The sequence below is a fragment of the Hesperophylax consimilis genome, chromosome 2 (assembly GCF_061612785.1).
Source record: "Hesperophylax consimilis isolate HC1 chromosome 2, BYU_Hcon_1.0, whole genome shotgun sequence".
NCBI classification, from domain to species: Eukaryota; Metazoa; Arthropoda; class Insecta; order Trichoptera; family Limnephilidae; genus Hesperophylax; species Hesperophylax consimilis.
In genome coordinates this window covers 42,524,134-42,552,055 of record NC_142837.1, presented here as the reverse complement: position 1 = coordinate 42,552,055, position 27,922 = coordinate 42,524,134, and the positions used below count along the sequence as shown (strand labels likewise).

The 27,922-nt window shown below is 34.3% G+C and overlaps 2 protein-coding genes across 2 annotated transcripts in view; one reads left to right on the top strand and one right to left on the bottom strand.

Moving 5' to 3' along the window:
• The window catches only part of LOC149426027 (neuroendocrine convertase 1-like), an 83,683-nt gene that overhangs the window by 27,246 nt on the left and 28,515 nt on the right, over positions 1 to 27,922 (bottom strand). Inside the window, exons 3-9 of the mRNA XM_089644131.1 lie at positions 25,224 to 25,311; positions 25,039 to 25,136; positions 24,169 to 24,315; positions 16,111 to 16,212; positions 14,248 to 14,365; positions 6,120 to 6,238; positions 3,838 to 3,917 (exon numbers count right to left, since the gene is read on the bottom strand). Coding sequence (XP_089500257.1) covers positions 3,838 to 3,917; positions 6,120 to 6,238; positions 14,248 to 14,365; positions 16,111 to 16,212; positions 24,169 to 24,315; positions 25,039 to 25,136; positions 25,224 to 25,311 — 752 coding nt within the window. The remainder of the gene's footprint in view (positions 1 to 3,837; positions 3,918 to 6,119; positions 6,239 to 14,247; positions 14,366 to 16,110; positions 16,213 to 24,168; positions 24,316 to 25,038; positions 25,137 to 25,223; positions 25,312 to 27,922) is intronic.
• Positions 18,051 to 21,683, top strand: LOC149426028 (uncharacterized). The gene is made up of 3 exons (XM_089645722.1): positions 18,051 to 19,560; positions 20,092 to 21,593; positions 21,679 to 21,683. Exons 1-3 carry the CDS (start codon positions 18,233 to 18,235, stop codon positions 21,681 to 21,683), a joined length of 2,835 nt encoding a protein of 944 aa, XP_089501848.1. The 5' UTR covers positions 18,051 to 18,232.

Sequence of the window (27,922 nt, the reverse complement as noted above, 5' to 3'; positions counted from 1 at the left end):
CTTTTTGTTTCAACCAAGAAAACTTTTCAAATTATTGATAAAGAGCAATAATTAAGTAAAAGTCAATACACTAGACAAAACAAGAATCGCATTTAATAAATCTGCCTATTTCTGACTGTCCTAAAACAGGTTAATCTCCTAGTTGGACAGTCAAAGATCACTGTAATATGTAATGTTTTTTAAAAATCAATAAATTAATAACATATTATAAAAATATAGTTCAATTCCCGTCAGCAGGATTTTTTCTTTCTAGAATGATTTATTCAATTTATTTAGTCGTTTCAGGCTTATAATTATTGCTTAAAAATAATATGTTATCCTTTGTGCTATGCATAAAACCCTTATCTTAGAAACATTAGTTTATCATTCAAAATAACAATAAATGCAATTTTCAATATTAGGGAAATTTTATCATATGAAAATTTTTCTTTGTAAAAATATATTATGTAGTATATATATTGCATGAGCTGAATTCAAGGATACGGAGTAAACAGTTATGTATTAACGTACAATACATAAAAAGAACAAATACAACTTAGTTTCCTCAAATTGGCATCAGACAAATAAATCTGATTGTGTGAAAGTGATTATATAAAGATGTTTTCATTATGTAATATGCTCCCTATACATAGTAGGGTAAATAACAAATTAATGCTGGATGAATTCTGGAACACAGAATTTCAATAACCTGCGAACCACAACTACCCTACTAGGCATAGTAAAGCACACATGTTTATTATTAATAAATCAGAAAATGTATACGCTGATAGAGCAAGGAGGCACAAAATGCCTTTAATGTTTAACGCATTACCTAAACACATTAGAAAATAGATCTGTATTTCGAAAATCAATACAAAAGTCAGGTCATTCTACCTCCGTGGAACATGCAAATAAATACCTATATTGCTTTGTAAACTGTAATAAAATTGTTAAAAAAAATTAAACTTTTAATATTGCACTAAAATATCCTCATTTTTTTAAATATTAAGTTAAGTGTCATATATTTTTTTATTAAATATAAACTTATGTTTACTAGACAAGGTTTTTATGCAAAGCACAAAGCATGATAAATTACTATAAGCCATAATTATTAGCTTGAAACACAAATATAAAGTGAAAAAATCTTCGGGTAAAAATAAATGTCGCCGACGGGAATTGAACCCGCACCCTTCTGATCTCGGTCAGGTGCAATAAGTCTAGTCAGGTTCACTAAGATAGGTCGACTTATTTTTAACCGCCAAATAATTCAATAAATACTAGTATTTTATGCAACAATTATTCCTTATTATTGTTTGACTTTATTTAATTTGTTCTACCTATTAATTAATATTATTTTTATGCCATCTGCACTTCTAAAACTGGTTTATCTACTTTTTCTCCTTTCTTATATTTTGTACATCTAAATGGAAAATTATACCTATGTACCATGTATCATGTTCAGTTTTTTATGTTTTAGGTTATTTATTTTTTGTTGTTGTTTAAAAATATAAACCTGTTGGAATTGTATTATGCAGTAAATCATGTAAAATATGTACCATATAGAAACCCATCAGGGCGTTTAAATTAATTAATAAAACTAATTGAGATAGGAATTTTTATACTAAGTTAAGTATTATAATATTATGTTAAGTCTTATAATATAAAGTATAATGTATTATTTATTAGGTATTATAATAACAATTATAATATTTGGATGATTTGCATAGCACCGTTTTTGTGCAAAATCAACTCAAGGGTGCTGTACAAATATATATAATACATTTCTACAATGATCGTTGTTATTACTAACTATATATGGAGATAATATAATATAATATCATACTTACCTGGTAGGTCACTTATATGAAGTATTATGTAAATAGTATTATAATAGAATGTGTTATGTATTATAATATTAAGTATCGTGTTAAGTATTAAAATATAAATTAAGTGTTAAGTATTTTATTACAAACAAATAAATGAGAGATTTCTTTACAATCAAACATATTTTTCAGTTTTGTAACGTTTGTATAAAATGCAATTTTTTAAATAAAAAAACTAAATAAACAAAATTTAAAAAAATGGAGCATTACAAATTAATCTTTGGTTTGAAAAAAATATCTCTCAGTTTCAAGAAAATCTATTGTTTTCTTCGTCAATATTTTGGGTAGAGAAATGTTTTAGACGTGGCGTGTCTGACAGTCATAAAACATAGATTTTCAGAGCTTTATGGCAAACCTCCATTACCGTTAAATTCATCTCGACAACGACATCTAGCGGATAAACTTATTAATATAAAGCAAACATTTCATAATGTATAGAAAAGGCGAAATTTTTACCTCTAAATCATTTTTAATTAAACGTTCTAGAAAATATATGATTCAAGGAAATAGCAGTCAATAACAGAGTTTTGGTACTAACCCTGATATTTTGCAGTAGGTTATTGTATTGACAGAGGAAATATGAGGGTACACTGAAAACAGTAGAACTCGGATCCCAGAGTCGTGTGTGTTAAAACTTTCGTTAAAATTTACATGTTAAAAGATGGCGTTGATTTATTATTTTTACTAAAATACACTTTTTGCAAGTTATGCTTCAAAATATCAAGACTAATTATTTGTTTTCGTCTATACATACGTAAAGTGGATATAAATAAATAGTTTTGTATAAAAAGTAAATTTTTTGGAGGCGTACAAATACAATAATCGATTGACTCACCGATGCAACGCTTCTTGCTTCATTCACATTCATACTTCGTCTCATACATCCTCTTCTGTTATTCTGACTCTTGAAATGACCTTACTCAAGTACCTGGTGTACTTGATTGTTCCATGTCTTTCTTGGGCGTTCTCGACGTCTTCTGCCATTCAAATTCGCGTCATTTATTACCCTTACACTCCTTTATTCGTTCATTCGCTCTACTATGCACAAACCATCTATGCGCCCCTTTCTTAAACGTACTCATTACGTTTACATCAGCCTTGCATTCCTTGGGAATCTTCACATTTCTTACACGATCAAACATGGTTTCACCAAACGTACGCCTCACGGATCTCATCTCAACAGCATTCAGTCTAATTACATCCTCCCTATGCCCTGCTTCACTTCCATACATCAGGGTAGGTACCAACACTCCATTGTAGACTGCTAGCTTCGCTTCTTTGGACATTTTTTGTTGGCATCAACCGCATTCAGTCCCCCATTAATGGAGTTTCCTGTATTAACCCGTCTTACAAAATCTCTATTTATATTTTATTATTTACAATCAGTAAAAATATGGAAGTATTAATAATTTCTTCACTTATTACAAATTTATTTATTGGCGTCATTTAAATTTATATATTTTTTTTTACTAAAGCCTTGAAGGCTTTTACATGTAAACATTGTTATAGGGAAGTTGTTCAGGAGTACAATGATACATAACATAATAAACCGAGTATGAACCATATAAGCAGGTACAACACAAGTTGTCATGAAGAGTTTACTACACAAAACGAGTTCAATATATATGTATAATAACAAAAGTACAAAATAAGTACTATGAAAGTAGTTACAGAGCAATGTGTAGTAACTTTTTTCATTTTTTTATATAAAAAATACATTAACACGAACAGTTTTTGTAAAGCATGTTTGTATTTAGAAAACGTTTATTACGCCAGGTTGGGTATTTAACAGAATATAAAAATAATAAATCGCTTTGTGTACACCAATTTTTAATAAAAATAATCTACTTGTTTCGAAACCAATTCGTCAGGATCAACATATAAAGAAAATAAATAAGAACTTGTCGATCATTTTGATTTATAGCGGTTTATACAAAGTGATTTTTTTATTCAATTTTAAAGTAACAATAATTACCCATCGCAGTTGCAATTATCATCATGGCTTCCTCCATTTCCACTCGCGAACACAAATATAACTCCCTTTCCATCACGTCCCTGAAACATTACAAAATTAAAAGCTAGAGCATGAAAGTAATTATTTCAGTTTAGCAATAATAATTTCAGCCCTCTCTGCCGATGTCGGTTGACGGAGGGGCCATTTAAAAGATGTTTGCCCAAATTAATTCTGTCTATTCCTGGAGCTTCGGCAAGATTAAGCACGCCCACTCGGCAGTTCAAGTGACAGTGTTATGAAATTTATTCGCAAAGCCATTGAAGTGAATTTGTGATAACTGAATTTTCGTAATAGATTTTTAACGATCTTATCTCAAGCAATGACGTAGAGGTAGTTAACTCAAGCATTACATTTGGAATAACTTAACCCTCAGGTCTCTGGCATATTCTGTCAGAAGGTTAGAGTATTTACGCTTTGCAATAAAATCCAAATAAATAAATAAATAAATATTTCTGAACGCATCCAAAAATTAAAAACTGTTTTAGAAAGGTGATAAAATGCTCTTTTAAATTTTATTATTGGTAATAAACATATAATTTTAAATGCAAATATAAAAAAAAGTTTTAAAAATGGCTCGCCTTACATTTATTTTTTAAGTAAAATTATTAATATCGAAAACAAAGATAAACACTCTCACTTTTTTATTATAAATGCTAGTGTCACCCTCTTTTAGAATATAATAAAATATTCACAAAGGAGACTTTGGATTCATCGAAGTGAACAATTTAATTCCTCTATAATTTAATTCTAGATAAAGCGTGTTTTCTCCTTCTAAGAATTCTAACACCATATTTCTCACCATGACACTAAGGGAGAAACAACGATTTCTATGAGACTATAGGAGCTATTCCCAAAAATTAACAAGGAGAACTGAGGGGTTAAGATTATAATTTTTAAATTTTTTTTACTACACAATATTTTGAAATATATAGATACCATTGTAGTGGTACGCCACTAATCGAGTCGGACGGTGTCAGTAACTACTTAGTACACAGTGCCAAGTGCTAAGGTACCTAGGCCGTCATAGAACATACTGGAAATTTCGGCCGTTGCTCAGCGTTACGGGTGGCAATGTTTGAAGCCATAGCAACTAGAATGTTCGGGAACGTGAACGTTCGGGAACGTGCAATTTGAATCGTATTGGCACCTTATATAAGCGACAGCGGAAGGTACGCAGTCGGTCTACTACGCGCTACGTTTTAACGCGCTAATCAAAATAACTTATTCCTTACGCGTCGCGATTACTGAAATAATCCTTGCTGTAATAAATCTATTATAAAATATTACATGGCTTACTTTCAAAACCGAACACATCTTTAACCTTCTCCACACAATGTTTACATGTCATACAGTATTATAATGTAAAACAAAAAATAGCCTAAAGATAAAGCGGAATCTTCTTTATCTTAACCCCTCAGGCTGTAAATAATAATAATGACATTATATCTGATATAACACCTCGTTTCACTGTGAAAGATACTCTCAGCATCGCCATGTTTAGGGACTACCATTTAACATCGAGAAATTGCTTGAAATGGCTATTGTAATGACTAGATTTCGTTTGCCGGGTATTTCCAAATCTCCCTAATTTTCTTGCATGTCGCCGTGGAACGCCGAGCAACACTCTCTTTTTTATGTAAATACCGTACAAGAGTCCCAACTCCTCCCAACTGTCTGGAGCCAGTAAGACTGCCGCATCTTCCGTTTATGTATGTTGTGAGGCTGAAGGTAGTAGGGAGGGGAAGGAGATGGAGAGGAGGAAGGTGAAGGAATCGGGTTATTCAGATCTGGTCACCAAACACGGCTAAAGCTATTTCAAGCAATTTTTCAATTCTGAATAGTGGTCTTATACCAGGGCGATAATGAAAATATCTTCCACTCTGGAAAGCGCCACGTGACGTACATCATGAATTGCAAAATGACACAAATTCATCAAATAAAATGCACTTGCGCACGCCAGGATTTGAACCCGCGACCTTCAGATTGCTAGTCGGTAGCTTACGCCTTGGTACACAATAGGTACACACATCTTGCTTCTTTCCCTTTCACGTATCATATTATTGTATTGTGTTATTCTTTAGTGTATGTAAGTCTTGATTTAAGCTTGATTTTAAGCCTTGGTATAAAAACCATAAAATAGTGATTTACCTAGAATATTATATTAAAAAAAAACTATGATTTACCTGGAATATTATATAGAAATAGTCATTTACTTGGAATATTATATAAAAATAGTGATTTACCTTGAATATTCCTCGTTCCAGAGCCTCTAGAGCCAGTCTCCCCGGACCTTCCACGGTTCGACCATCATCATTTGGTCCCCAGGACGCGCTGTAGATATCAATTTTGTCGAATCCAAATCCTGAAAAAAAACACAGCGATTTAACGAAAACCCTTAAATACACGTCTTATATTAATGACTAACGATAACCGTCATTTGTCAGATATCATCAGGTGAGGTCCGAGGGTGAGAAAATAATCTTTCTCTTATAGATTTAATTATTGCAAAAATATACGAAACCAAAATATGCAAATAATAAATGGGCTTTGCATAAATGCCATAAAGAATAAGTTTTAGATGTAGTGTAAAATATTTGTTGATTGAAGTACAAGTACATATTGAATTGTTTGGCGTGTTGGAAATAAGCCGACGTAGCTCAGTGGTCCAGAGCATCTGAACGGACATCAGAAGGCGCGGGTTCAATTCCTGTTGGCGGCATTTATTTTTACTCGGTATATATTTTCAAAGCGTATTAATATTTCAGGTGACTAATAATTGCTTATAATAATGTGTTATCATTTGTGCTATGCATAAAACCTTGTCTTATAAACATTAGTTTATCATTAAAAAAAAAGTAAAATATCTAGTACGGATATGTGCTGATTTATTTATTTGTGTTAAGGCGATGTCATACGTAGTAATGCAAAATCATGTGTTTTTGGTTTGAAAATTTGGTCACCTAGAAATGTTTCAGATACTTTAATTAAATACTACGAGTAGAATACATCTTGACATTTGAAATTTTCGAGTATTTTTTATATATGTGTTTTTATAAGCCTAGAAAAAAAATAATGTATAAGCCTATGAAAACTGCTTTGAAGTTCAAAATCTCCTACTTACGAACCCATTTTCGGTTATTATTTTATTGTATAATGTGGCAAATTAAATTATTTATAAAATGATCGGAAAAAAATTAAATATTTATGCCTGAACATCCACAAAATCAAATAAAAGGCACTTTTTGGCCATGTTTTTTTCTTGGATAAATCAAAACAGGCGGATGTTGTTAAGCGGGAATTTAAACCTTATCGCCATCTACGTAAGGGTTGTTATTGATAGAGGCTCAATTTAAAATATCACACGACGTAGTGCATTATAAAATATAGGCTCATCAAGTATTAAATAATTGCCAAGCCTCTAGAATCGTGAATAATCGATTTCTTTACTGTCTAATATTTTATAATTAAAAACACAAATAAATAAAATAGCACATATCCCTATAAGATTTTTGCTATACCTTCTGACTAAAAAGAATAATTATTCACTTTGCTTGGGTATTTTGGCCTCAAATCCAATTTTAAGTTTTGTATGAAAAAGGTCGCGCAATCGTTCCCCTTACAGTGGTAACATCGTATAACTATTAAAAATAATATGTAGAAACCATAATAATATAACAAGAACATAAAATTATTTGAGATCTTCTTTCCATTATTAGGAAAGCTGTCCAGTTATTGGTGGCGGTCGATTTGGGTGCCTAAGTCTTGTTACGCAAGTCCAGAGATGTTATTTTGTATAACATCAAGCTCCAAATATGCTTCTCTAAGTCTGTTCCTCTTCGTATAGTCGTATTCTTCATTCTCAAGTGTCCGAGTTTTTTCAAAGTCAGGGTTGATCTATACGAGGAATTAGGACGGCATAAGATATCATTTTCTATTCTCCGAGTTCCATGGCGATTAGTCCTTCAGTCAGACAATGATTTCATTGAGGAAGCCTTCTAATTATTTTCTCCCGCTTTCTATTATCAATACTGTTATTCTAATTTTAAGAGGGTCTGTTATATGCTCACTGAATTGCTGATTGCGTCCATCATATAACTTAGAAGCAATGAAGATATGGATTTAATAACTATGGTCGATGGTTGAATGCTACACACTTTGGAGGAATGAGGGCCACAAACATTTGGAGAAACTGGAGAGACATTTAGGTTGACCAAGGCCGATGTCTAAAGTTGTACGCCAGAAGGCTCACGAAAAAGGATTATAAAATATAACATATTGTCCAACTGTCTAATCCCAACATTTGTTCAAAATAAAGCCATATCGGATACAAATAAAGAAATGATACGCCTGTATGGATTATCCCATTTCCGCATCGGCTAATCTATTTGTCGACAATACTTCAGTGTCCTGGGGGATAAATAATTAATTGCTTCGTTTGTTGATGGATGGGGATTGATAAGTCCCTGGGGCAGGATTGTCCGCATACTCCCAATGCTTCCATGTCCCCAACTCCCAAAATGTGGTAGGAAATTGAATTATTTACATTACAATCCAAATGCCTCTGCCTGCAGGTATTTTTATCACTACATTGTTTCATCAGGGGATCCGGAATGTTTGTTTTCGTTCGCAGGTTTTCAGGAGTGGTGAGTTTATTGCGTCGAGGGGATAGCGAGCTTGTCATCCGTTTTGATTACATTTATGATCGGTTAGTTAATGCGACAAAGTAAACATAAAAAAGTCGATCCTAAATAAAAAAAAACTTCACAAGTGTTTTGTTTCACATTAAAAAAAAACTAGTCTACATTCGAGTACCAATACAAAATATCTTTAACTTGGCTCCGAAAGAACTGGCAACGTCGCATTTTTCTTTCTCGTCGCGTCTTAAGAAAGTGACGTTATTTCAGACATATTATTATTAAATTGACTTTTACCGCGTTAATTTAAAATAATTCTCGGAAAGCGTTGTTTTTTTAACAAATGTTTTATGTATGCACAGGTAAATATAAATCAACGTTTATATTGCGCAAACACTAAATTCAAAATATCATTTTTGTTGTTATTCTCAGGGAATTGTTATATTTTTTTACTGTACGAACGAGATAAAAGTGAGATGACAGTTTTCTTAAATAAAAGGACGGTATTACAAAATTTCGCCTTCTCCACAATTTTTCGGAGTTTGGAGTAAAAATACGTGTGTTTTTCAATTTTTTTTTTCATGATTTGAGATTTTCACGGCCAAAAGTATTACAGTGATTTGTAACACGGCAACTTGGCATTTTGATTCGCAACACGGCATAATACCCCAAAACCAAAACACTTAAACAATAAAATATATTCCAATGTAAAAGTAAAAAAAAAATCATTCCAAATTAAAAAAAATCTAAAAGGTAATTTTTTCTAGTTTCGTAAAATGGCATTAATTTTTACAAGATCTTCAACAAGAATAAATATATAGCACGTTTAAAATACCTTTAAAATATTCCGAAATTCGAAGAGAAATTTCAAGTTTACACAACAGATAAACAACCCCCTTTGGCTCTGTAAACGATGTATATATATCTTTCCATTAATTATTTTGTGCCAGTTTCTATATTAGTAATGTTTCCCCATACACGGTCTTTATCATTTGCATAAAATTTTCACCACATTTCCTAGTGAGACCGTAAGAGTAAATATATTCCACACCGAAACGTGTCGCAAATATGCCAATTATTATTTTAAATGATTAAATTGTGTAATAGCACAAATAAATCGAATAAAATTAACTTGCGCATACCGGGAATTGAACCCGCGACCTCCGGTTTACTAGTAGAGTGCCTTATCCTTTATCACGTAGGCTTTTCTCAAAATTTGAGACATTTAATTTCTTAATTAAAATCTTTGTGGCTTCTATCCCTTCGTCCTACGCCAACATCCGCAGTTTTATTAAGTTCGTCGGCCCGCGTTATCAGTGAGCCATTTTTTTTCTATTTGCCAGAATATTTGCAACCACGAACCTGATGATCACTCAGTTCTTTGTTTAGATTTTCAGTTTCTCAAGATCTGCCATTTTTGATGATTCATACTTCAAATGAAAAAAAGTACGCAGTATGTTAAAATGGACATTTCAACTTGGTTTGCTCAAAAACCCGCGATAAAACCGTGTGTAAATTTCAACTTGACAATTGGTAACGCGCTCACAGTAAAAAACGCTTTGCTCAGTGCGAATGGAACTCTCGCGCCATAAAGCCTCCGCGCCGAATATTGTACTCCCCTGTGAATAGGGTCTAACCACACAGTAAGGAACAGAGAGAGCTGCCCATAAGGGTGATTAGAACAAATTAGGTTATGAGGAGAAAGGGAATAGAGCATGGACGTACTTCTGTAAGTAAATTGTCAAAAACGAATCTCACAGCATACAGGCACCTAACATTATTATCTCACCATTTAGTGCCCGAAAATAAAATCTGCTTCCGAATTACTAGTTATGTCGCGCAAATAGTTGGCTGCGTTAAAAACGTACATGTCACAAATTGGGTTAATAGGAGGTCGGGCTTGTTTCCAAAATTTAATATTTTGTTAAACACTTTTACAAATGTAAATGTTTTTGATGATGACCTCAAAACTTATAGACCTATTCAAAATATTTACCATTGCAAAATTCTTCAAAACAATATCAGCAAATTATTGATTTGGTGTAATGAAAAAAGACTACTTAAATATCTCAAAATGTCAAATAGTTAGGTTTTTATTACTGCATTGATAATAATGCTGTTGAGACATTAACACAAATCAAAGACTTAGGCATCACTTTTCAATCAAATCTTTAATTTGTTAACCACATAACAGAATCTCTAATAAGGGCTTAAATATGTTGGGATTTATAACTACGCGAACCAGAAATTTGAACAGTATAAAGTGTATTAAATTGTTATATTTTGTCTATGTAAGAAGTCAACTTGAGTACAATTCTCCTGTCCTGAACCCACTAATATACATGTACAAGCTGTTGAAAGAATACAAAACAAATTATTACGTTTTACAAACCTTAAAATGGGTATTGCTGCAATTATTTTGAACCACAATACTCTGTTAAATTATATGAATATGCTCAAATTGTCAGACAGAAGAATTTTCACTGCTTGGTATTTCTATATGAAATTCTAAATGATTTAGTTGATCGTCCGGTATTGCTAGAATTGATAAGCTTCCGGATTCCACAACGTAATACTAGAAGTCAGGATTTATTTCAGTGCAGCCATTCTTGGAATAATTACCATATGTATTCCTCTTTTTCGAGAATACTAATGGAGGGAAACAATTATACCAAGTCAGTGGACATCTTCAATTTATCTTTAAACAAATAAAAAATGTTGTTAATGAAGCAATTCAGTTATGTACAATAAATAATTTATATTTCTTAATATTCATATGTTAAAGCCCCGAAAATTAATAAATAATAATTTATTCACTGCACTCAATTTTGGCATCGCTACGCCAAGCGATTAGTTTAAGAATGAAATTCAGTTCCTGCGTAGAGAAGTCTCACAATGGACTGCGCTGCAAACCGTTGCCTGACTTTAGCGAACTTTACTTTTCTGCGAAGGGTCCAGTTAATTTACCGTCCGTTCTTTGGCATTTAACGTACGATTGATTTCGTAAATTATTCAAGAATTCTCGAACAATTATGGTCACATGATCTGTCTCGAGCTCGTCCAAATTTCATGATAGAGCAAGTCTATCTCATATGGCGTTAGTCTAACAGTATGGACAGACATTTTCAATGTATTTTGTACGCACTTACTTTGTACACTCTTTCTAAAGTGGTTGACTCCCGAATACAAATAGTGGGTCTTTACTAAGTAATGTTATCTTATCGCGATTCGTGATACACGTACTTACAGTAACAGTTAACATGTTGTAACTTAGTTATATTTTGTTCGATTTATTTTTCATTACAAGTTTTGTCACAAGTTTTTTTTTATTCAATTGCCTGTATTTTGTGGGTTTTGGTGAGAGCAGGATATAAGTAGTAATAACGTATAGGTTGCAGGATTAAAGTTTTTTTATAATTTGTGCAAAGGAGTTTTTTTTATAATTTAATTTTTAGTTTTAGTTTTCATTTATTGTTTTTTACGTTAGGCCAATCGAAAAAATAATAATATATTCAATAATTTCATTAGGACACTTGCAAATTATGCAGTTTTGTAATGATTCCCAAAATACGATCATAACAATAGAAGAAAAAATAGTCACAGCTAATCTTATAGTGCGTTACTCTATTAATAGCCATAGACATTTAAATTAATTAGACGAGACAATCAGGGAAAGACGCAAAAACCAACTTGCGCAGAACGTGGGAGGCGGCATGATCGTCACACTTTCATTCATTTGTCCTCGCAACTCGCACTGTAATGTCACTCGGTACTAAAAAAAAATCTGGTCGTTTTTACAATGGCGCGCAAATTGCAGGCTGAAAAAAACTACAAATCCCAAATCATGTAACAAAAGTTCGGGCTTGTTTTCAAAATTTAATATTTTGTGACACTTTTACAAATGTGTTAACATTTACCCATCTCACTCAATTTTAGCGTCGCTACGCCAGGCGATTAATTTCAGAGCGAACATGTAAATCCTGCGCAGAAAAGTCTTTAGCGAACTTCACTTTTCTGCGCATGGTCAGGTTGTTCCAACGCACGCTCTTCGGTAGTCAATGTACGACTGATGTCAAAGTTAATTCAAAGAAATCTTGAACCCTCTTGGTGTCAAATATATAGTCACGTGGCTCATCAAAATAATATCCAGATTTCATGTTAGGGCAAGTCTATTAATTTTGATTTCTATGATTGATATCTTATTCTTCTTGGAATTTTATGGCTCGTTTATACACCTGAAAACTTCGGCCGTAGTAACCACCACAACTTGTTCAAGACACCACACAGCAGAAGAGATGTTCTAGCACAGAAAAATAGTGCTGGTGAATGAAATTTCTAATGCTGCAATTTGTTTAATTTCTTCCTTTATAACCAGCAAATGTTTTGACTTTTTGTAAAGAGCTTTTTGATTGATCTTTCGCAAAACCGTGCTTTAGTAAAATAGTAATTAAATTGAATTATTAATACCGAAGAAGAAGATAATACAAACAAATCTAAACGGAATATGACACAGAACAAGACAGAAAAAAAAATAACGGCCTCAAATGGGAATCGAACACTATCTAGGTTACAAACCAAATAGTAAGAACTTTTTGATAATTTAAACAGGTGACTGCCAAAAATACGAGTAAAATTAGTTGCAAGATGATATTGTTAGTTGTGAATTTGAAATATGAGATCGACAAATAAGAAGTTTGATAATTAGGTCCCAGTGGTCGCTAGACGCTGCTTAAGAATTGGTTTGTAACCCAGATAGTGTCTCGGATAAACATATCCGATTTTTATTTATATGGGATACCAATTATTTTTGTTCTAGTAGTTAATGATGATGTCACTAACCACTTACAGGAATAGCTAATATTGTCTTCAATAATTAAATATTACAATTTGAGGTTTTACTCTCTAAGTTATCCCAAAAAATAAATATTCATCCTAGACTTGCAGAAAAGTCAATAGATGTCGCACATTAAAATAAAAAATAAGATATGTTTATCTAAAGACACTGTCTAGATGTACAGTGCATTTAGTTTGGCTTGAATCTTGCGATCATACATAAAGATCTTGCGAGCATATGCAAATAAAAATGTGCGGTGAGAAAAATGAAGACAATGTTAGTATTTCTCATTCGAAGTATGATACAGTTAAATATGACAGAAGGAGATAGGGTCCCATTAGCTCAGTTGGTAGAGCGGTGCCACGGCAAGGCAAGAGTCCTGGATTCAAGTCCTAGATGTGACTTTGATGTATCAAAGATTTGTTTATTATCTTTGTTATATTTATTATCTTTGATTACTATTTGGGATGGTCCGATGCTCTGTAGGAAACTCGCTTGCACAGCGCGGGTGTAAACTGTGTACCCTAAAGTTTAAGTTTAGACTTACGGAATTCAATACTTCGTTTGTGTGAAAGCACTATGAAACAATCTTTTTTCTGTTTTAGATTTTCTTTAGGAATCGCTAATATTGTCTTCAATAATTATAAATTTATAATACTTTGATGGTACAACCTTAAAAAAAGTTAATGTCAACATAATATGAATTGCAGATGGTTAGTTGTTTCCCAAGCACCTCCTACGGAGGTGTTAAATAAATAATTATTTTTTTAGGCTTAAAAAAAAAATATTCAAAATAATGTCATATTATTTTGGTATATTTTTTTGTAAACAGCTCTCTGTTGGAAATTTCGCAAAACAGTAATTAAATTGAACTATTATTATTTAATTAGTTGGAATACAAACCTAGCGCAGCACCTTCCACCCTATCGTTGATGAGTCCATCTAGTAACTTGATCCCCCCGATGCTCGCCCCGTAGGCAATCCCCACCCCGCACTTGCCGTTGTTTGCCGTCATCGCCACCTGTGTCATCAAATAAACCTTTTAATTAATTTACTACTTTTAAAAGTTTTGGCCACAACCGTAGTTTCTTCAGGTCAGAAAACAACCCAATTAAATAAGTTATGACAATATTACGTTGAGTAAAATAAAGCTTCATAAAAAGCAGAAATGGGTTCCCGAGGGAAGTCAAATAAATTAATTTATATTATATTAAAACTCTAGACTAATATTCTGTATGAATTATCTGTATTGTATTAACACTGTACACTTTCACTCTGTATTTTATTAATACTGTACATTTATATTCTGCATGAATTCTTTGTAAAGTACTATTACTGCCCAATTATACTTTGTATTGAATTACTACCGTGTACAAATACTCTGTATAAATTATCTGTTTTGTATTAATACCGTACAATTATAATCTGTATTGCTTTAATACTGTACCCTTATATTCTGTATGAAATCTCTGTATTGTATTATTTATGTAGATTTATACTCTGTATTGTATTAATACTGTAAACTTATACTCTTTATTGTATTAATAATGTACATTTATACTCTGTATTGTATTAATACTGTACACTTATACTGTTGATTTTCAAGTTCTGTGAATGTTCTATTCATGTTCTTTCATGATTTTTGTTTTAAGAAACAACTGGCCAATAATGATATATAAATATATTTTTTTTAAAGAAAGACAAACATTCCCGGATTACGAATAACCTGACAATATTTGAAAATCTCCTACACAACCACAGAAAGCGGAAAATGTTGCTTGTATTGTGATGGAGGACTTAGCCAGCCGAGGAATTGAACACACTATGCCTGGGTGGGACCCAAACGCGATATCAACTCAGCCACCGACCGGTCATATAATAACAGAACATAAATAGAACCTTCACAGAACTTGAAAATTAACTTTGAATTTTAATAAATTGTTCAAATTCTGCGAAACAACCCGTCCTTATACTCTGTATGCAAGGATGTATCCTTGTTATGTCCCTATATCCCTAGTCCCTATGTTCCTAGGGACTTCTAAGTTTTATAAAATAAAAAAAGTAAAATTTTTCCATTGCAAAATTGATGTTTGGATAATGAGAGAACATCATTTCAAAAATTAAATAATGTAGTTAACAAAACATCTCTCAACCAATTTCGAAAGTTAAAAAACGTTATTAGTTATATAACGTTATTCAACAGGTAATAGACAGAATTCAGGTGGACATCTTGGAACGTGTAGAGAAGAAAATTCAGGAATTGGTTGCAATTATAGAATAAATATGAAACCAAAATTGTTTAATTTAGCCCAATAGTCCAGCTTTCCGTCTCACTTACACTAGCCTTACATTGTAGATATCCATCCCATTTGAATACCATCCCATTTGGGCTCCACCTCACAGATGTTTTGTTCAAAAATGCATGATTTAAAACTAGAAGCAATACTTTATCTGTCAAGAGTCAAAATAATATAAAGAGTATGTATGAGACGATGTATGAATGTGAATGAGGCAAGGAGTGGGTGCCAAAACCGAGTTGTTTGGGCGTTCCGTCTTCTCTGCCAACCCCTGCGGGAAGCGGCGTGATGGTTATTGAGTTAGTTTTTTTTTAGCATTCTTTAAAAAAACAATTATTCGCATTCAAAAAAACAAAGTATCTATGCCACACCTGCATAAATATTTTATGTAGGTATTTAAAAGATAAGTAGGTTGTATATTAATATTTTGGTTTTATTATTTACACAGTTTATAAAATTTTGTGGGTACCTCTCCTGCACACCTGGTTCCGTGAGCATTTCTGTGAGTTGAATCGTACTTTGGTGCAGGGTCGGAGTCCTTTTCATTACAATCCCAACTTAAAGAAGGATCCTAGGAAATAAATAAAACGATGAATATGACTTAGATGGCTTACAATGGAAGTTAGTATACTGACACAACACGCGTGGTTTCGTTGAACTTAGTCCAGTGGATAAACTTGTAATTTATTGCGTTTAGTATCACACATAAGTCCGTCGATCATACAAGCTGTCAACGAATGCCACAAACACGTAATTCTAGGCTCTTTTTTGTGAAAAAAAAACTTGCATTTCTATGCTTTTGAGATGTGTACAAATAATTCTCGTGCGAAAACCAAATTGGTTGGATTTTCTTCCCTTTCGCATGTGCCCAAAAATCTTTTCATTTTAATAAATAAAATTATTCAAACTGCTTTTCGCTACCCGAAAACTTTAAACGTCAAATAAAATCAAGTGAGACGGCGAATGCAAAAACACATAAGCGTATGAAGGACAACTTAGTGACAGTACGTCGTATTCATTATTCGATTTTAATCTAGAAACAGGAACGTTCTATATTTTTTGGTCGATTATGAACATGACGCGTCTTTGTATTTATCTCAATGGGTTATGAGCGAACAGTAACTGCACATATTATTTCTTGTTTTTTCTAGTATCTTCTATCTTTTTCGTTTTCATACAAGACGCGCAAGAAGGAAGAGGACGAAGGTCGATGACACCCTTATGAGTTCTCGACTAGTTTACCTACTTATTTTGAGATTTGTTTTACTGCATTGTAATACTAAGGAATAAAGAACATAAGGTTTATTTAAAAACTTATAATAACTGTTCAGACTTTAGCCAAGAATCAAACCAACATGCCACATGTATCTGTATTGAGTAATTGAAATATCCGACAGATGTCTCCCCTAAATAATTGGGCAATAATTGTGATTATATATACACCAATACATTCAAATGAATTAGTTTATAAATAGGTTTGCAAGCCCATTCTCTTCCTCTTCTCTCTCTAAATAACGGATCAATAACAACCATGAAATAATTAAGGAATTCGAGGGTCGTCATTTTTTGTTACCAGTGATGTGTGTTTTAAAGAATAAAACTTATCAACTATATTTCTTGGTATCATTAATTTAACGAGGCCATTACTGTAACATATGGTCCAATCGAGCCGCATCGTGCACCAGAACGAGCCGAAATATGAACCAGCAAAAAATCAAGAAGATGCAGATCATCATCAGATAAGTATCCCAACGCCATCCTATCAAAACTGTGACCGAATCCCGAATCCTTCCTATTTCAAATTATCCCAAATGAAATATTTAAATATGCAACAAAGATTTTTAAAAAAATTATTGTTGTTTCTGATTTTTCAGTTGCATAAAATTTTAATAGCTACCTACATTGCAAATTGATACGATTATTGTTAAATGAGCATCTCAATTGTAAGAGTTTTGTCATTGGATTTATTTAATTAAAAATAATTCACGCGAATATTCAAATTTACCGGGTAGAATCTCGCTACAAAATAATTTCAGCGAATTTCTGATTTAAAAGGTTGTCAGTGGTGAGTGGTTGTTCCGTTCTGATTTAAAAGGTTGTCAGCCCTGGCACTGACAAGCATTTTTACTAACATCGCCGTGTTTTCATTCGTAAACTGTCAGTTGTTTGAGGTTAAAAGTTAAATTGTTTATTATTTCCCATTAAAGATGGAAAAGTTAAAGCAGTTAATCAACAAGCGTGGAGTTTTGAAAGCGAAATTGACAAGGTTTAATGATATTTTAAAGACACTCGATAAAACGGAACTAGAATTACGTTATCAAAAGGTCGAAAAATTGTTAGATGACTTTGAAAAAATTCAATCTCAAATCGAAGAACTTTCGGATGACGAGGCAGAACACGTAAGTCAACGTGAATCCTTTGAAAATCAATATTTCTCTGTACTTGCATTAGCAAAAGGTTTATTGAATTCAGTAAATCATGAAAAATATGAAATTAAATTACCAACTTTGAAACTTATTGAATTTCATGGTGAAATTACTGAGTATGCTAAATTCGCTGAGACTTTTAAAGCATTGGTTCATCAAAATAATATGTTAAACAATTCTCAAAAATTCTTTTATTTACAATCGTGCCTTAAAAAAGACGCAGCTAAATTGATTGCCTCCTTGACCATATCGCACGACAATTACGAATCTGCGTGGCAGATACTGCAGGAACGTTACGCGAATAAAAAAATAATAGTTCATAGGCATGTTGCATCTTTATTTCAGTTAAAAGATATGAAACAAGAATGTCCAGTCGCGTTAAGGCATATTATTGATCAGGCTAATATAAATTTAGAAGCGTTAAAAAATCTAGGATTACATGTTGATTCCTGGGACGCGATTATGATATATTTAATATCTAATAAATTAGATGGATCAACTCGTAGATTTTGGGAAGAGCAGCCAATAGATGGTGCACTCCCAACTTTGAAAGAATTTATTACATGTCTAACCAAACGTGTTGAGGTACTGGAGTTCACAAATTTGCAAGAAAAAAGGCCTACCTACAAGAATGTTACAACACGTGATGATCGCAAGAAAGATTTGTCTGTCTCATTGATAGCAACCAAACACGGATGCATCCTATGTAAAGAAAATCATCCAGTGTATTATTGTAAAAAATTTCTCAAATTAAATATCCAGGGAAGATTAGAATTTTTAAGAAAGGCCCGAGCCTGTTTCAAATGTTTGAGGGTAGGACATTTTACACAAGATTGCAAAAATAAATTCAAATGTAAAATCTGTGCAAGTGATCAACATAATACTTTGATACATGTTAATGAATTAAATAGTGAAAACACAAATGAAGAGGCACACAGCTCGACATCAGTGGCAAATCATACGGTGTTAAATAAAAATGAAAAGATAATTTTATTATCTACAGCGATCGTGAATATCGTAGGTAGCGACAACCGTTTACACAAAGCGAGGGTATTATTGGATTCAGGCGCCCAATCGAATTTCATAAGAGAGAGTTTTGCAAAAAAATTAAAATTAAAAACAGAAAAAATAAATATGCCGGTGTCTGGAATACAAAATCGCATCACACATATCAATCGAAGAGTTACAATTGACATGTTAGCAGTGAATAGTGATTATAATAAGAAAATTTCTTGTTTAGTATTGCAGGCTATAACAACCGACCTACCCCAAATGACCTTCAGGAAACAAGAGTTGAAGATCCCATCTGGCTTGCAACTAGCGGATAAGGATTTCAATGTCACGTCTCCAATTGACATCCTGTTGGGTGCGGAAGTTTTTTGGGAAATAATGAATAATGATCGAATACGCTTAACGGAGGGCGGGCCAACTATTCAAAGGACTGAACTCGGTTGGATTGTTTCCGGAGCGATCGACATCATCACTAAAACAAGGCCAGTATCAATTAATTGTAATCTAGCCATTAATAAAATAGGTAACCAGATGGAAAGATTCTGGAAACTAGAAGAGGTGGATGCCATGAAACCTCAGAATTTTGAAGAAAAGGCTTGCGAAGTCAACTTTACAGAGTGTCATAGTAGAGACACGGAGGGCAGATTTACGGTAGCCTTACCAACCCGCCCTTGTATAGACCAACTAGGGAGTTCTTTGTCAATGGCTGAAAAAAGGTTTCATACATTGGAAAGAAAATTTTCCACCAATAAAGAATTGAAATGTCAATATAGCATGTTTATGAGAGAATATTTACAATTGGGTCATATGGAAGAGTGCCAAAAATCCGAATGCGATGCGAGATCATATTTTTTACCACATCATGCGGTGATGAAGGAGTCAAGCACCACTACTAAAGTTCGCGTGGTGTTCGATGGATCGGCAAAAACATCTTCTGGTATTTCCCTTAATGATGCTCTGATGGTCGGACCTAACATACAAAAGGATTTAAATATGCAAATTTTACATTTCAGAAAACATCCTGTAGTCATAACTGCGGACATAGAGAAAATGTACCGTCAGATAAACGTGCAGGAAAGCGACCGCAATCTACAGAAAATTGTTTGGCGCTTTTCACAGGATGAGGATTTGAAGCATTACAAGCTAAGGACAGTGACTTATGGATTAGGACCGTCATCTTTCCTGGCGACAAGATGCCTGAAGCAAATAGGTATTGAAAATAGACTTTCATTTCCTATAGCAAGCAATGTCATTGAAAATGACTTTTACATGGACGACCTATTAACGGGAGGAAATGACGTTGAATCGTGCCACCTTCTAAAACAACAGATAATCAGTTTACTAAAATCTGCAGGGATGAATCTAAGAAAATGGAGATCGAACGTGGCAGAATTATCTTCCGAACCAGGTCAGGATATGCAAGGATTGATATCTAAAGAACCCCAAGAAGAAAAAATACTAGGATTAATCTGGAACAGTGAGTTTGATTACTTTTCATATGTAGTGAAAAAACCAGTATGTACCGTACAAAGCAAACGGCGGATATTGTCAAGTATCGCCTCAACGTTCGATCCTTTAGGACTGCTAGGACCAGTAACGGTTGTAGCAAAACTAATTATGCAGAGATTATGGATATCTAAGACTTCCTGGGACGAAGAAATACCCGAGGGAATATTAAAAGATTGGGAAAATTACATGAAAAATTTATCTCAAATAAACCTGTTGAAAATAAAGAGAAGAATCTTGTGGGGTCAAAACAGCCTACAAATCCATGGTTTTTGCGACGCATCAGAAAAGGCCTACGGAGCCTGTGCGTATCTAGTATCCAGGGACGCCGAGGGTAAGATGCACTCTCAGTTAATATCTTCCAGGTCCAGGATAGCGCCATTAAAAAACATATCCCTGCCAAAATTGGAACTTTGTGGTGCGGTGCTATTAACGAAATTATTAAAAAACATCAAAGAAGCACTCAACATGGTTGAGGTGGATACATACTACTGGTGTGACTCTACCATCGCACTATGCTGGATAAGAGGACAGCCAGCTAGATGGAATACCTTTGTGGCCAACAGGGTTGCCGAGATACAAGAGGCCGGCGATCCCGCCCATTGGCGACATGTTTCATCGCAGGAAAACGCCGCTGATATTTTATCAAGAGGAGTTACAGCAAACAAACTATTACAAGCAGATATTTGGTGGAAGGGTCCGGATTGGCTAATAAGAGAGGCCGATCACTGGCCGAAGCCAGAAAATTCCTGTATAAATCCTCCAGAGATAAAAACCAAGGCGGTATGCGTGTCTACTAATGTCACGGAGTGGGACATCTTTTCAAAATTTTCCTCTCTCAACAAGCTAAAGAGAGTAACTGCATATATATTGCGTTTCTTTAATAATTGTAACACAAAAAACTGTAAATTAACCGGGAGGTTAAGCGTGCCGGAGCTGGACAATACATTGCATCGTCTAATAGCAATAATTCAACGCTACCATTTTAAGGATGAGTTCAGGGTTTTGAGTAATAAATGTTCACTGGATAAACGTAGCGTTATTTTGTCGCTTAATCCATTTATAAATAATGGATTAATTTGTGTCGGGGGCAGGCTAACAAAGGCGAAACATTTATCATACCAGCAACGACACCCAATAATTTTACCAAAAAATAATAAGTTAACAGAATTAATTATTCGACATCTTCATTATGTACATTTACATGCAGGGACACAAACTTTGTTATCTCTAGTGAGATTACAGTTCTGGCCGATTGCCGGAAAAACCACTGTTAAGCAAATATTACATAAATGTATAGTATGTTTCAGAAAAAATCCAGTAACCAGTCAAGTTATCATGGGTGACTTGCCGGAAAACAGAATAACACCTAGCAGGCCGTTCGAGGTTACCGGGATTGATTACGCAGGTCCTATCATGATGAAAAGCGGTATCACCAGGAAGGCTCCATTGGTGAAATCTTATTTATGCATTTTTGTTTGTTTCTCAACGAAAGCTGTGCATTTGGAACTGGTAACAGACCTCACCACTGACAACTTTTTAAATTGTTTAAAACGTTTCATTGCGCGGAGGGGCAAACCCTTTAAAATATATTCAGATAATGCGACCAATTTTAAGGGAGCATATAATCAACTGAGAGAATTGTATGATAAGTTAAAGAAATCTGATGACAAGATTCAAAAATATTTAGCTGATTTGTCAATATTGTGGGGATTTATTCCACCACGGTCACCGAATTTCGCTGGACTCTGGGAAGCAGCAGTGAAATCCGCCAAATATCATTTAAAAAGAATAACCGATAATTCAAGTTTAACCTTTGAACAATTATATACTTTATTGTGTCAGGTAGAATGCTGTTTAAATTCACGTCCGCTCACTCCTCTGTCCAACGATCCGACTGACCTGAATCCAAATCATTTCCTGATTGGCGGAGGGATAGCTTCTATCTCTGAGAAGGATGTTCGGGAGATACAATATAATCCATTGAATCAATATCAAAAATTAAATGCACTGATTCAAACATTTTGGTGCAGGTGGAAACTGGAATATCTTGCAGAATTACAAAGACGTACCAAATGGAAGGAAGACAAGGGCCTCAGGACTGTTGAAAGGGACGACATGGTCATACTAAAGGAGGACAACCTGCCGCGTAATATGTGGAAACTAGCCAGGATCCTAGCTACTCACCCTGGAGCTGACGGAAAAGTGCGGGTGGTTACCCTCAAAACCGCACAAGGAACATTTAAGAGACCTATCAGCAAAATATGTTTATTACCCATGGAAAGGGATTCAAGCATTGCTACAGGGACGCCCGATGTACCCCCCGGACTGAATAAATAAGTTCCTGCAGTCATAAACAAGAGAAAAATCAACAACCTACCTGAAGGATGACCTTGGACCATCAAATTTTTGCTAGCAGTCATAAAAAGGAGAAGAATTAACAACCTACCTGAAGGATGACCTTGGACCATCAAAATTTTGCTAGCAGTCATAAGACGGAGAAGAATTAGCAACCTACCTGAAGGATGACCTAGGAACATCGAATTAACTTGTTCATATTATGATTCTCTTATTTTAGAACTTTTTGTTCATATTCATCTCATGATTGTTTTTCAAATTAATTTGTCCATATTTATATTATGTTTATTTTTCAAATTATTTTTGTTTATATTATGGTATTTTTAAAAAATTATTTTTTGTTTATGTGTAAAAAAAATAAATTCTTCCGTCCCCTGGCAGCATGTTCAGACTTTAGCCAAGAATCAAACCAACATGCCACATGTATCTGTATTGAGTAATTGAAATATCCGACAGATGTCTCCCCTAAATAATTGGGCAATAATTGTGATTATATATACACCAATACATTCAAATGAATTAGTTTATAAATAGGTTTGCAAGCCCATTCTCTTCCTCTTCTCTCTCTAAATAACGGATCAATAACAACCATGAAATAATTAAGGAATTCGAGGGTCGTCATTTTTTGTTACCAGTGATGTGTGTTTTAAAGAATAAAACTTATCAACTATATTTCTTGGTATCATTAATTTAACGAGGCCATTACTGTAACAATAACAAAACATTACTTCAGAATATTTAGGCCCAGCTTGTCTATGTTTGGTTTGGTAGGGTTAAGTTATGATGAAATTTCGAATAGATTAGGCTAGGTTAGGTAAGGTTAAATTATGTTAGATTAGGTCGAGTCCAGCCTCCTGCAAATTGGGTTGATTGGATAGGTGGGCTGGGTTTGATTAGGTTACTTTAGTGTAGTGTACTGTTATTTTCCTCTACTTCGCATTAAACTTGGATGTTTGGGAGTTTTAAATAACACTTGGTCTGTTTATTATCATGTGGTATTTACAATGAATATCTAACTTGACTCATGTCCATTCTACAAGATTCTCTAAAAATCTAATAGTTATCTCTATTATGTAGTACTACTACTGACATCTATGGAAACACCTTAAAATTACACAATACTTTATATATTTATATCCTAACGTCATCTATTGAGAGGCAACGAAACTACATAAAAATACTACAGTTAGGATAAAATATATTAGGGTACATTAAATAACACTTACGTAGTTGGCTTTCAGATCGTCGTGTAAATATTCAATGCCGTCATCAAGGATGGAAACTTTAACACCCTTTCCTGTAATTCCCATTTTATATACAGGAATAACGTTGAGATCTAGTTTAGGCAAGTCATCCTCTGTTCTAGTGTCGTGCTGCAAAAAAAGCAAAAAATTAAATCTTTATCAAATAAATTTGTAAAACTCAGATTCAGCCCATCCTAAGACGTTGACAAAACACTTCAATTATCGTAATGATCACATATTATTTATTAATTCTTTCTTGCCGGTGCTGTGTACTGATTTGAAATGTTCGTAATTATTTCAATATCTCAGTAAATATTCTAAATAACTGGCTTATGGATTTATGGCTAAATGGATGGGGATGAACTAACTAAGCTCTTAGAATTGAAATTAATTGTAGACACGATTCATAGACTTAAGACGCGATCAATTGATTCCGTTCCAGCATCGTGAAAAAAAAGTTGTAAGTTATAATTATTGAACTCACGAGTTACATTACGAACTTCATTTTTAGTGTCAACAAGAACAATACATACTGCAAATGTATATTAAAGTTAATATTTCAATTCGACATCGTCAATTTATTAGTATTTTAAACTTTTAATGTCAATTCATAGAGAGATGCACCAATGTTGCCAGCGTATATCGATTTCTGAATTATTGCGTTATCAATATCGGTCTAGATATCAAAAGTACGACCGTGCTCAGGAAATCGTGATAGAGCCCCTGGGCTTACATTCTCAAAAATGATGAATTATTTGGATCTCACAGAAAATAGTATAGAACAAGCAATAATAAGCATAATTTAAACAATATACTGAAAAAGTTTTTGAGTTGTTAACATTTTGCACATACCAAATACCATTCCTGACTCCATAGTTCATCGTTGAACATCCTTTCTTCTTGTTTGGGAACTTTCATATCTCCTCTTTTCACCCGTTCAAGAGACTTAACTTCATCCAGAACAATTGAAAGATTTCCAGAACTATGAAACCCTTTGAACTTTCCGTGAAGTATGGATTTGAATTTGGAATTCGAACTTAGTTTCGAAAGGGCTTCATTTAAATAGGGGTGAGTGAAATCTCTCTTTTGGCGTTTTTTTGCTATCAGCTGTTCGGCCCATTGAACCTGCAAAAACATAGCAAATCCGACAATGTATTGAGCCATTTTTGTTAGTACCTTCATACAGATTGTTCAGGGATAAGGTACAAAAACTTTGGGAGGTGATTCTACATTACGCATGGAGAAAAATGAATTTGCTAATTTATTAAAAATCTCTTTAAATTATAAGTAATCCAATTAAAAACGGGATTGCAGGCCATTTTCTGATAAACTTTTAGTGAATTTATAATATGTCGAAACACGTGCTCGTGCACATGTGTTTGATTTAATAATTCATCGTTCTGTTCCGACATCGTGATAGTACATTGGAATTTTACTAAAAGTTTATCACCAAACCCAGAGGCGGATTTGCAGTCTTGGCCGCCCTAGGCCCCAGACCATGTAGCCGCCCCTTGAAATGAACCAAATTTCTCGTCGTGTCCTCTGAAAGACAAACCACGTGATGCAAGCGCTTTTACACATGCAACTAACTACTCGTTTCAAAATGTTTCTCCAGTAAATTATTTCTTCATCTAATTGTATTGTTAATGCGTGGTCAATGCGACCTAACGTGTTGCTTCGTTCTTTCATAAGCAGGACAGTTAATTTGTGAGTAGGCGAATTCTCATGGGTCGATACTCGGTAATTGGAATTTTTCCAATCATTAAAACCTTCCTTTCTATCAAACTGACTCTCCCCGCCATTAAAAAGAAGACAAGGTCCACAAAAAAACATGTCCAGTACTTTTGGAATAAATTAGCCACTTTCGCGGAACTTTTTCGCCATTTAGAAGCTGACGTTCGAATAAATGTTCTGACAACTGTCGCACCTTATCTTTGTAAATTCGCACACTCTTAGAAAAATCATTTTGAATGTTTTGATTAGCTCCGTTCTTACAAATGTAATCACGCGTGAACTCGTCAATTGTCCATTTGGCTGGATCGTCGCTGATTTCGCACAGTTCCTGGTCCGGATAAGGCTGCACTCCTGGTACTAGTGGAACATCTTTGGCTTCTTCCTGTAATCCACTTGCCACATCGATAAAAATATCTGCACTTGAAGACACTAAAGAAACATCAGTTGACATAACACCGCTACCACTTGGAACGTCGCGTTTTTTTAATTAAATCCTGTTGTTTATTATCTTTTTCTTTAGCTCGCTTGCGATACTCAGCCCCACTTAACCTTGTCTTTCCATCCATATCTAATTATACGAAATAACACTTTTTACGTGAGGTATCGTCCACGTCCTGTAAAATATTTAGATTTTTGTTAATATTGCAGTACATACACGTACATACCTTTAAGAAATTAGAAAAACGCTCGTCAACTCGCTGCAATTGCTGTACGCACACTGGCATACTGACCACTGCCGGCACTGACTGCTGTCGCCTGTCGCGAGCGGGTGCGTATTTCCAATCCCTAGGCGGTTTGTTCCTCTGGAACGATTTCGGTCGAAAAATGGACAACGGACCACTTTTATTGGAAATACGACGTGTATGTACTGTTAATATTGCAGTACATACACGTACATACCTTTAAGAAATTAGAAAAACGCTCGTCAACTCGCTGCAATTGCTGTACGCACACTGGCATACTGACCACTGCCGGCACTGACTGCTGTCGCCTGTCGCGAGCGGGTACGTATTTCCAATCCCTACGCGGGTTTGTTCCTCTGGAACGATTTCGGTCGAAAAATGGACAACGGACCACTTTTATTTTTCTGCGATTGATTTCGGTCCAAAAATGGACCACATTTCCTACCAATCGTAAAACATTTATTGTAATTATTTAAAACATTTTCTTGGCCAGCCGTTTATTTTAACACGGAGCTATTGCAAATTGCAATGCTTTACCTATTTTGACCATATATGTCACAAATCCGAACTCCGTAGGCTACTTTAGAACAATGCTAAAAAGAAATAAAAATCCTTTGCCTCTTAATCCTATTCCTACGTTCCTCCACCCCCCTCCCCCCTTTTTCATAGATTTTAACTAAAAATATATATTTTTTTATTCACTCACTCATCACTCATCCACAGAGACGGAGGATGTGCAGCGGATGTCAACCATAGGATAGGAGTGGGATGGATGAAATTTAGATCCGTAACAGGAATTTTGTGCGACACGAAAATGCCAATAAAACTTAAAGGAAAGACATACCAGACTATTGTTAGACCCGCGATAATGTATGGCTCCGAATGCTGGACTATGTACAACTCCTACTCTAGGCAACTCGAATCAACATAAATGCGAATGCTTAGATGGACGGCAGGAGTATCATTAAAAGATAAAATTAAAAGCTCACGCATTCGTGGTAGCCTGGGTGTCACTGACATAAACAGTAAGCTAGAGGAACGACAGTTAAGATGGTATGGGCACATAAGACGGAGACCACCAGACCACACAGTGAAGCAGGCAATGTCTATAGAGCTTCAAAGACAGTCATCCAGAGGTAGACCAAAGAACTCCTGGATGACCCAATGCTCCAAAATCCTACAAAGAAACGGCCTAGATGAAAGCGACACTCAGAACCGAAGAAGCTATAACCTGAGAACGAGAAGAGCCGACCCCAACAGCCTACCTAGGCAATGAGTCGGGATAGTGCTAGGAAGAAGAAGATATATATTTTTATTTT